Below are 11,730 nucleotides of genomic sequence, written 5' to 3'. Positions count from 1 at the left end.
TTTCTACTCTTGTTAGACAGGACGTTATACCTGGTAGACCTGGTAAAATATCTAATAAATGACTCAAAACTAAATAACTAAAATTAATTTCCGACCTTAAAAGTCAGTATATAACGACGACTATTCCTTATTCACAAGCGGAACCAATGATAGAGGTTTAAAGACGTAAAACCCTGCGGGACAATAATACAGCGACGCCAAATTTTCACGTATTTCCGGCCAGCTCAGCGTACGGAGGAGTGTTGTGAAGCTGTAATCCAGATACAGACATTTTACAGCTGTTAACCGCTTCACATACACCTGCTGTGGGTAAATCTGACATTACAGCAAAATGGTGCTGTTGACAATGATCGCCCGGCTGGCGGACGGACTGCCGCTGGCGGCTTCAATGCAGGAGGATGAGCAGGTATGAGCTCAATGATCTGTCTTTTATCATTTTCATTAGGCCTATGTGTGCTGTAAATGTAAAAATCAAACAGCAGTGTCTTGAAAACATCACGTTTACTTCTAAAATTGTCTAGTTATCGGGATTTGTAATCCACAACAGCGGGAACTGTTTTAATCTGGCCTTTATAGCTCAGATTTAAGTAATTAGATATGTTGGAGTGTTTACATTTATTTCAGATACTTAATTTGCAGGCTTAATCTTGAGCTATTATATTTGTCTTTATCTTGTTTATTTTCAGTTTGAAAGATGTAATTGGTCACACAGAGAGATGCTTAATTAGATGGAGCTGCATAATTTGATCAGTTACAGCGCCCTCTTCTGTAATGATTTGAATTCACACCATTTGTCTTTCCTAAATCAATAACTAAACAAAAAAATATTTGAGAACTGTTTTAAATATTTTTCATGTAGTTTCCAGGTAAATTCTAACTTAATTACAATAACTATTGTGTATATGTTTATTGGAAAGAACTTTACGGTGAACCCTAAATGGTGTTCTTGCCCTGAAAATCCTGGATCAGTTTGGTCAACCACAAACGGCTTTTGTTCCTCAGACAGTTTTCTGCACTCTTCTATTTGATTTGTTGTAATTTTGGAAGTCTATAGTACTCTAAATGTTTTTCCCGGTCTGACTGATTAGTACAGCCCAAAACATTACAACAATTGAGCATTTTCAGCAGCAGTAATCAGCAAAATATGGGAGTTTTGTTTGGTTCAGTGGCATTGTTTACGTTTAGTGCACTAATATGACCAGATTTGTATATAGATTAGAAAGAAGTATAGGAAAAAGTTTCCCTAGATTTTCTCGAAATAGTGTTAATGGTGACTAGGAGGTGCCCAGTATATTTACAGCAGTCATTTGATTTAGGTCTAACATGTTTACGTTTCCTCCTTTCATGCTGCCATGAAGGGAAGTGAAAAGGTTTGTTCATGTTTAGCTTTGTAAAATCCATCTGAAGAGGATTGAATCAAATGTATCAGTGTAAAAGTGATTGTGTTCAAATCTAATAAGTTTGCACTTTTGTTCTTAGATGGGTCGAGATCTCCAGCAATATCAGAGCCAAGCCAAACAGCTCTTCCGCAAATTAAATGAACAGAGTCCAAACCGATGCACCTTAGAGGCTGGATCAATGGCCTTTCAGTAAGTGTATAGTACACTACACCTAATAAAGTAACTGATATTTAGAAGGTGAGTTTATTGATTTCAGGATCACAGTACTTTTTATTTAAGATTTTTTTTTAATGTTTTGCTCTCTTTTGCTTACCAAGCCTGCATTTATTTGATCTAAAGTACAGCAAAAAAAAAAACAGAAATATTTTGAAATATTTTTACTATTTAAAATTTTTAAATGCAATTTATTTCTGTGATTTTTAAAGTTGAATTTTTAGCATCATTACTCCAGTCACGTTATCCTTCAGTTATATAATGATACTGAAGACAGGAGTAATTTTTAAACTGAAAAATTTAGCTTTGCTCACAGGAATAAAATACATTTTAGAATATATCCAAATAGAAAGCAGTTATTTTAAATAGTAAAAATATTTCACAATATTACTGCTTTTTCTATATTTTGGATTAAATAAATGCAGGCTTTAATGCTCAAAAAGCATTAAAAACTTTACTGTTCAAAAACTTTTGACTGGTAGCAGATGTGATAGATAAAACGCATGGCTAATAAAAATGTCTTGTCACCTCTTATCAAAGCTACGTCATTGAGAAAGGCGTTTGCTATCTAGTCCTCTGTGAGGCTGGGTTTCCTAAAAAGCTAGCCTTCGCTTATCTGGAAGATCTGCAGGCAGAGTTTCACGAACAACATGGCAAGAAGGTGCCCACGGTCTCCAGACCCTACTCCTTTATAGAGTTTGGTAAGAGCCCTAACTCTCTCTCTCTCTTAATAACCAGAGTTTCATCAACTTCCCATCAAGAGACAAGCTTATACATGTTTTCATATCTCTTCAAAGATACATATATTCAGAAGACCAAAAAGTCATACATTGACAGCAGAGCACGCAGAAACCTGAGCAACATCAACACAGAGCTACAAGACGTACAGAGAATCATGGTGGCCAACATAGAAGAAGTTCTGCAAAGGGGGGAGGCCTTATCTGGTAAATATTGCTTTACTAAGGAGTACTTTGGTTGAAAAGGTTGAAGATCGCTGAGCTAAATAGAGTAATGTACTCATATTTGAGGTTTCTTATCTTAATTTCTTCACGTCTTTTCCTCAGCGTTGGACTCGAAGGCAAGTAACTTGTCCAGCCTGTCTAAGAAGTACAGAAGTGATGCTAAGTACCTGAACACTCGCTCCACATATGCTAAGCTAGCGGCTGGCGGAGTCTTCTTCATCATGCTGATCGTATACATACGCTTCTGGTGGCTGTGAGGTGTAGGATGTATGGAGGGAAGAGGGGCTCTTGAGAAAGTTACAGGTGAAAAGCAGATGGACTCTCACATGACGACAAGTTCACGTTGTGTTTTAAAGCTACAGCTTGTGCTTAAAGACTGTTGGATCCGGCAGTTTCCCTCCTAACAGGCTGTCGAGTCCCTAACCCGATCTTCACCGATATCTGTTTTATGAACTACACAAGTTTGTCTGCACTTGTTTGGCGTGTGAATGAAAGAGAGAATGAAAGTGTGTTTTCCTGTATACTGTATGTCTTTGTGAAATCCCTCCATTCATGGAAATCTTATATACTGTATAACAGTATACCATAGAGCAGCAGTGCATCCCAAAAAAGGTGAAATGATAATTCATTAACAGATGTATGTTAATTGAGATTTGTAGTTTTAGCACATTGTGGGTTGGATCAAGTGAGGTTTTCTTCCAACGAGGCGAGTAAGTGAAAGATGAGCTTATGGGGCGGCTACACTAGTAAAGCTTTGGTCCCCCCAATTATCTGCACAAAATTAATAATTGTACTGACCGCTCAGTTAGGCTCTTTTCTATAAACCAGATATTCAAGAATTCAACTTGTGTCTCTAAAGCCTTATGAAATTAAAGTCTTAGTTTGAATTTGTCTTAAATGTACATTCTTGTCACATTTAGACGCATTCTTAGTGCAAAAGCTGCCCAACAAACACTCGCACTGCAGCGAGGAGATTTGCAGTCATGTCCAGTTACTCAATCCAGACCAGATCTTTGAAACTAGTGTCAGGGAAACTGGTGTTTCGAGAAGCAGAGATTTGGGTCAAATGCAATCCAGTGGAGTTTATCTGTATGTGAGGTCCTTCCTCTTGCATGGTTGCAGATATGATATCTGACCTGGGAATTCCCACAGCTTAATCTGTATTTTACATGCATTGAGTTAAACCCACAGTAACCAACCTGATGTCCGTGTACCACCTGGATGAGGCTAAAATGCTCATCAGAAGTGAGTTTGTTCATCTCACCAAACCTACAGTATAAATAAAATAATTCAAAGTCAATTTGAATTTGGTTTACTTTCTGTTTTCTTACAGTTCATGTGCTTTTTTGTTATTTGGACTGGTAGATACTAAAGAAGTACCACTGGCCTGTGACTTTTTGGGTTACCGTTGCCGAAGCAGGCCATTCTTTTTATGTAATTTGAAGAAAAATGTTAAAATTAATAATTTTAAATGATTCATAACTAATATTCCTTTTTCTTGCAGGCTTAACATTTGTCTTTTCCTTGCAGGCCTACCATTTGTATGCTTTTTGGCCATTGTTTGCCCACTTATCAGACTATAATTTTAATGGTAGGTTTATTTGCATTTTAATGAGTGAAATAAGTATTTGATCTAGTACTTGGTGGCAAAACCCTTGTTGGCAATTACAGAGGTCAGTCGTTTCATGTAGTTTGGCCACCAGGTTTGCACACATCTCAGGAGGAATTTTGTCCCACTCCTCTTTTCAGATCATCTTCAAGTCGTTTAGGGTTTGAGGATGACGTTTGGCAACTCAAACCTTCAGCACCCTCCACAGATTGTCTATGGGATTAAGGTCTGGAGATTGGCTAGGCCACTCCTTAATATGCTTCTTGAGCCACTCCTTTGTTGCCTTAGCCGTGAGTTTAGGGTAATTGTCATGCTGGAATACCCATCTTCGACCCATTTTCAACGGGGTCATAGGCAGCATTCCTCCTCCTCCAAACATGGCGTGCTGAGTTAATGCCAAAGAACTCGATTTTACATATATGACCAGCACCTGTATTTTACAGGGTGTCTCAGGTCCTGTTTCCTACAATGTTTAGCTCCAACCCTAATCAAACACACCAGAAAATAATCATAGTCTTCAGGATCAATAGAAAGTTACAGGCAGGTGAGTTTTCGGCTATATTATTTCGACATTATGCGATGGACGTTTTTAAAAATGGTGTCTTGTTGCTGTTGTTGTGCAAAAGATGCGTGAAAAACTGTTACTTTAAATCAACAACCAGGTACAATAATTTTTCTACATCAAAAGAGCTCTGCATGAGTGATCAGAATTTGTTTGTTTGTGGTCAGTTGATAAAGAGAAAAAAAATAGTTAAAAGGTTTGTATGTTAAGTTACAGTGCCTTGCAAAAGTATTCATACCCCTTCATTTTTTTTCACGTTTTTTCAGCATTATGTTAAACTGCTTTAAATTAGTTTTTCCCCACATCAATTTACACTCCATAAACCATAATAATGACAAAGCAAAAACCAGATTTGCAAATTTTACAAATTTATTAAAAGCAAAACACTGAAATAAGTACATTGCATAAGTATTCATACCCTTAACTCAGTACATTGTTGAAGCACCTTTACAGCCTCAAGTCTTTTTGGGTATGATGTGACAAGCTTTGTACATCTGCATTTGGCAATTATCTGCCATTCTTTGCCTCAACTATTCACCTCTAAAGCTCTGTCAGCTTGAATGGGGACTGGCAGACATTTTCTTAATCATCTAACATTATGCATAATGGAGGCTACATGCTTCTGTGAACCTTCAATGCAGCAGATTTTTTTCTGAACTCTTCCCTAGATCATTGCCTTAAAGTCTGTCACTGAGCTGTACAGGCAGTTATCTTGACCTCAGGACTTGTGTTTTGCTCTGAAATGCATTTTCAGCTGTTAGACCTTTTCTGAGAGGTGTGTGTCTTTCTAAATCATACTCATTCAAATGAATTTGCCACAGTTTAACTCCACTCGAAGTTTAGTAACATCTAGAAGCAATATGAATGCTCCTGAGCTTAATTTCAAGTGTCCCAGAAAAGGGTATGAATACTTATGCAACGGGATCTTTTCAGTTTTTTAATAAATGTGCACAAATGTTAAAAACCTATTTTTTGCTTTGCCATTATGGAGTAGGGAGTGTAGATTGATGTGGGGAAAAAAGTAATTTAAAGTAGTTTAACATAAGCCAGCAACATAACAAAATCTGAAAAAAATGAAGGGGTATGAATACTTTTGCAAGGCACTGTACATATAAAGATGTTTTTTCTCCATTGTGAACGGGAAGGGGCTCTATCTCGTGTTTTTGCAGTACAGATGTGCTGTAAGTTATGCCTCTGGTAGGCTATAGTAAGTGTTTCGACTTTGAAGATCGTTTTAAAATATTTAACCTGACGGAACACAGCCTCTCGCTGGTGACTTTGGATTTTACTCAAAATATGGGCCAGTTTGCATTGTCTCTTCAGGCAAAGTAATCATTCTCGTTATTTGCTTTGTTAAAATATCATATGGTAAGCACTTTATATTTGAGAACAGCGTTATTACTTTATTTACTGCGTAAATAACAACAAATATTTGATCAAAATGCACATTTTAGTTCAATTAAGTTTTGATATATTTATGAAATGTACTAAATATCTTAATGGAACATGATCTTTAAAAGAAAAATCGATCATTTTGACCCATACAATGTTGTAAAGGAGGATAGGAATTGAGGAAAGTCTATCTGGCTTATCTAGGCCTCGCTCTAATAGGCTTCTGCAGTTGCCACAGAGCAGCCAATAGGCGCGCAAGCTGTTTCGCCTATGTCTGTATGCTGCTGCAACGCGCTTTACATTATTTCAAAATTAAGGATAATTTTTGGCTTCAATATCTCGCAGAAAAGGATTTTCCCCTAGCGTAAGATACTTCTTACGCAGTACGAGAGACCTCTCGTAAGAGAACAAGAATTTTCATTTTTTTTTACAACAGTGTAAATTGATATTAAAAATCTAAATCAGACAATGCATTAAGAAGATATGAGACTTTTCCTGCTTCCCTTTTTTCCACATTATTTAGTCATTTGCCATGACAACACTGTTTCAGATATCCAAAATCAGTTTGCATTGTAGCATCCTTTTGGTCGGAGCTAATGACTGTGAATTAGAAAGCTGATAATGAAAAATATTTATGAGTTTTGAGTTTGGTGAATGCTGGTAAAAGCTAACTCCACCACTTTAGTCAAAAGAGGGTGCTGCTCCACTCCCATTTCTTAGCTTTTGCCAATTTCAGCCAACATAAAATGAGCTTGTTCAGGGCTGCTACATTCACCCAGTTATGCACCTATAGGCTATATAAACCAGATATTTAAGAATTTAACTTGTGTCTTTAACAGTCTTATGAAATGGATTGGTTCAATAAGTCTTAGTTCAAATGTCTCAAATGTACATTCATGTCGCATTTAGACTCAACAGGCGTTTTTGAACTTTCAATTGTTTACTGGTGCAAAAGTTGCCCAACACACAGCACTTGCAATGCAGCGAGGATATCTGTGGTCATGTCCAGTTACTCAATCCAGACCAGATCTTTAAAACTAGTGTCAGGGAGAGTGGTTGTCTGCCACTTTTTTTGAGAAGCAGAGAAATGCAATCCGGTGCAGTCTAGAACATATTTATTTGTATCTGTGGTCCTGCCTCTTGCATGGTTGCAGATAAGATATCTGACCTGGGTTCCTAGAGCTTTCACTTTCAGTGTTTACTTTTATCTGTATTTTACATGCATTGAAGCGCTGAACCCACAGTAACCAACCAGATGAGACTGAAATGCTTTTTAGAAGAGTGTTTGTTCAGCTCACCAAACCTACAGTATAAATGATAAAAACTCATTTTTAATGCTTTCATTTTTGTTTTTACAGTTCACATTAACATATGTGTGTTTTTTATTATGTTTGGACTAGTAGATGTCTTGCTACAAGGTCAATGTCAGTCATTAAAAAGACGGTTCCAGTGGCTTGCGGCTTTTTGGGTTTCTGTTGCCAAAGTAGGTCAGTCTTTTTATGTAATTTCACATGAATGTTCATTTAGTTAACTAGAATATTGGTTTCAAAGCATGACCTAATAAACCCAAATGGGAAATTTCTAACATGACATCCTCAACAAAAGGTTACTTAAATGTCATGTCTGTTCATAGTTACTAATAAAAAGGGGAAAAAACAGTTCTGGGCACACTCAGTAATTTTAGCCACTATGACGGGGGATTTCTCCTGATATGAATCACCTAAGATGCAATACCTTTTGGTTACCATTAGCCTGTTGTAAAAAAAACGTATTTGCATTTAGTTGTTATTAATAAATTCCATCTGAAAGTTTCCAATAATATGGGAGTTAAAGGAATAATATTAATATTATAGTAAATCCACCTATTTCTTCAGAAGTAAGCCTAGTAAGACTATGAGTGAGACTTCCAATTCATGATCCACTATAGGGAAATAAAAAGAAGAATAAAAACATGCAGTTAACGGTAATACTGTTTGCACTACAAACCACTGTGCTCATAATTAACATAATACGTTAAAATAATATAGTAAGGCACACTAATTTGCAATATAAAAAAGCAAAACAAGCTGTTTTGAACAGCTAAAAATAGCTGGATGTGGATGAGACAGGAAGCCAGACCAATTTTACAAATGGCCCCATTCTTACTGGAAAAAAGTGGATAGTAGCTACACTCCTAAAAATAAAGGTGCTTCAAAAGGTTCTTCACAGCGATGCCATAGAAGAACCATTTTTGGTTCCACAAAGAACCATTCAGACAAAGGATCTTTAAAGAACCGTCTTTTTCTTACCTTTTTATAATCTGAAGAAGTCTTCAGAACCAGGTTCGCTGCAGAGAACCTTTTGTGAAACAGAAAGGTTCTTCAGATGTTAAAGGTTCTTTATGGAACCATTTAGGTTCTTCTATGGCATCGTGAAGCACCTTTATTTTTAAGAGTGTAATAGTATAGTATCTCATCATGTTAGTCTCCATTAGGCACCATGTAAAATATATATTTAGCATTTAGGAGGTGTTTCATTGCTGTTTCAGTTATGTTTTTAAACAATTAAAAATGATTTCCAAGACTGTATACTTTCGATGTTTTGTGTTTTTAAATCCAGAAAGGCGTTTTATGTGACTGGATCTCTTGTGAGTGTACTTTATTTTTTTAAGAATACTTTTTTTGTGTGAATGTGACTAAGAATAACACTGTGCAGTAAACGGTGTTCATGATTAAAATAATACATTAAAATAATATAATTAGACACAAAAGTTTACAATAGTAAGCAGCAAAACGAGCTGTTTTGTACAGCTAAAAATAGCTGGACGCGGTTGAGCCCGGAAGGCGGGCCCTTAAAAGTTACAAATGTCCGCGACCACGGTGGATACAAAACGTTTCTGATGAAGAACAAGTTTTAAGTGCTCCTTTTTGTGTTCATGTCTGCCGTTTTCCGTTCACAGCCACCAGAGTGCGCCCAAACCACAATTTAAAAACCCTGAGATACAAAACGTTTCCAAACCTTCCTGTTGTCGGCCCAGACAGAGCGCTAATTGTCTTCCGTTATATATTGTGCTGTTTTCACCAAGACGGAAACCGAGAAACAGAGCTGATTTTAGAGCCTAGATGCAAAAAAAGGTGCTAACCATTTTTTTGCAGAGACAACGAAACGCTGACGTTCGTGCCCCGTTATGTCTGCATGTGTGCAGGAAGTGGGCACATGCCGAAAAGAGAAGCTGCCACGGTAGCGTGCATCACCAACCACAATGCTCAGACTCAACTCTTCACCCCTTAGTTTCTCTTTGCAGAGGGGGAAGTGGGAGTTTGCTGAGGCTGACCTGCTGATAAACACTGCCAAGGCCTTGAACTAAGCCGGATTTTTTTTCTCGAAATAGATAAGAAAAGTGTGCATTAGAGATGCATATACTGGAGGTACGTTTCCTTGTCCTTGGAGTTCACATAACATTCAGTTATGCATGTTTAGCTACGTTCTTCATAAAAACTCGATATGTATCACAGGCACCAGATAATGGAGCCGATTTGCAGTTCATGACCCTGCTGTCACTGTCAGTGTTATCTGTGTCCTCCCACACACTTTGTTCACAGAAAAGATCATGTTATTAGGCTCGGTTTTATTAGTGACAATCACAGAGACAGACATACTCAAGCTAGAGATTGATTGATTCATTTAAAAAAGTAATAAACTCTGAGAAATCATTCTCCCTCAAAGATAAAATGCTCTGTGTTACTGTGACCTGAGAAAAAGGTGTATCTGTTTTTCTATCTCATGTTCACCTTCGGAGAAGACCCTTATCTGACACTGTGGGAAGCCGTGTGAGAGGGGAAGTGTTTGCATACTGCTGATCATCTACACTGCTTGAAACTTGCTCTGATATGCAGACAGGGCAGGATAAGAGGCAAGCGCTTATATACAAGATGGTGTTCAGACATAAGTAATCATTTGTTATAATGCCGGAGGAGGGTGAGGGAACATTTTGCCACTCCTTTCTATCTCTTGCTCTCTTTTCTACCTTCTTTCCGTCTCTCTCTTTTCTGTTGCCATGGTGGCAGGGGTGCGTGACAGTCATGTGAAAACGAAGCCGATTGGATTAAAATACTTGGTGTGATCAGGGGTCGGAGATACTGCACACGTACTAAACACACCATGAACTGATTACACACACACACACACACACACACACACACACCTACCTACACACATTGTCGCTCAGTGGTTTGCAAGGAAAGTTAATGATATGTGTGAACAAGTATCGGAATTGTTTTGGAGAAAACTGGCAACTGGATGAGATTAAGAAAAGAAAAGAAACATAGAGAGAAGAAAATGATAAGAGGCCATTCTGTATTTACTTAGTATCCAGTTGTGCAAACAGAATGCATTTAATACCGTCCTTGGTACAAAGAAAAAATATAATTATAAAAATATACCAAAAATGTACCATTGCAATGGCACTTTCTGCCAGAATACCACAGTTACTAGTTATAATATTATGGATTTCTAATTCAAGGAAACACACACATTTAAATTTAAAATGTGAAATTGTAAATTTAAATTTACACACATTCCATTTAAAGGTTTGAGTTTTTTTGGTAATACTTTTCAATACGGTTTTATTGGTTAAAGTTTAGCTACATTAGTTAACATGAATTTACAATCAACAATATTTATACACCATTCAGTAATCTTACTTAATCTCAGCATTTACAAATACATTTTTAATATCAAAAGTTGTTAAATAAAATGAATGGGGGTTCATAACGTGCTGTAAAATATATTGTTCATTGTTAGTTCATGTTAGTTGAAAATTAGTAAAATGAAAATTAGCCCATTATTTACTTACCCTCCAGGCATTCTTGGTGCATATGACTTCCTTCTTTCAGATGAATGCACTCAAGTTATATAAAAAATTATCTAAGCATTTTCAAGCTCTGTCATGGCAATGGATGGGTATTTCTGTTTATCGATCCAAAACAAGTCCAATAAAGTGCATCCATCCATAATAAAAAGTGCCTCATGGCTCTGGGTGGTGAATAAAGGCCTCCTGTAGCAAATCGATGTGTTTTTGTAAGAAAAATATCCATATTTTAAACGAAAAAATCACTTAAATCTAACTTGCGGCAACTGTTGTACACAGAAGCCCGGGTGGATGACATAGGACATCAGCGTTGCGCATGCGCCAGTGAGTCTTGTGAAAAGCAATATTTGTTTACCTTTCTCTGCAGCGAGTTTGCTACATCTGAGCGGCACATGCGCAAAGCTGACATCCTACATCATCCGCCTGGAAAGGTTTCCGTGTTTCTTACAAAAATGCATCGATTCACTACATTCACCCCCCAGAGCCATGTAAGTCACTTTTTATTATGGATGGATGCACTATATTGGACTTGTTTTGGACTCATGAAGAGAAACGCCCACCTATTGCCATGATAGAGCTTGGAAATGCCTGGATAATTTTTAATATAACTCCGAATGCATTCATCTGAAAGAAGGAAGTCATATACACCTAGGATGCCTAGAGGGTGAGTAAATAATGGGCTAATTATCATTTTCGGGTGAACTATCCTTTTAATGCTTAAATTAATGTTAACAAATATGACT

The 11,730-nt window shown here is 37.1% G+C and overlaps 1 protein-coding gene across 1 annotated transcript; it reads left to right on the top strand.

The window, feature by feature from the left end:
• The first annotated feature begins 201 nt into the window (after window positions 1–201).
• On the top strand, window positions 202–3,875 carry sec22bb (SEC22 homolog B, vesicle trafficking protein b). Its single transcript, XM_073819384.1, has 5 exons — window positions 202–406; window positions 1,480–1,589; window positions 2,154–2,314; window positions 2,411–2,557; window positions 2,678–3,875. The coding sequence occupies exons 1-5, from the start codon at window positions 332–334 to the stop codon at window positions 2,830–2,832; spliced, it is 648 nt and encodes a 215-aa protein (XP_073675485.1). The 5' UTR covers window positions 202–331; the 3' UTR covers window positions 2,833–3,875.
• The last annotated feature ends 7,855 nt before the right edge of the window (window positions 3,876–11,730 follow it).

This window comes from Garra rufa, chromosome 15 (assembly GCF_049309525.1).
Source record: "Garra rufa chromosome 15, GarRuf1.0, whole genome shotgun sequence".
NCBI classification, from domain to species: domain Eukaryota; kingdom Metazoa; phylum Chordata; class Actinopteri; order Cypriniformes; family Cyprinidae; genus Garra; species Garra rufa.
Note: the sequence above shows the minus strand (reverse complement) of the source record. Positions and strands in the feature narration are given on the sequence as shown.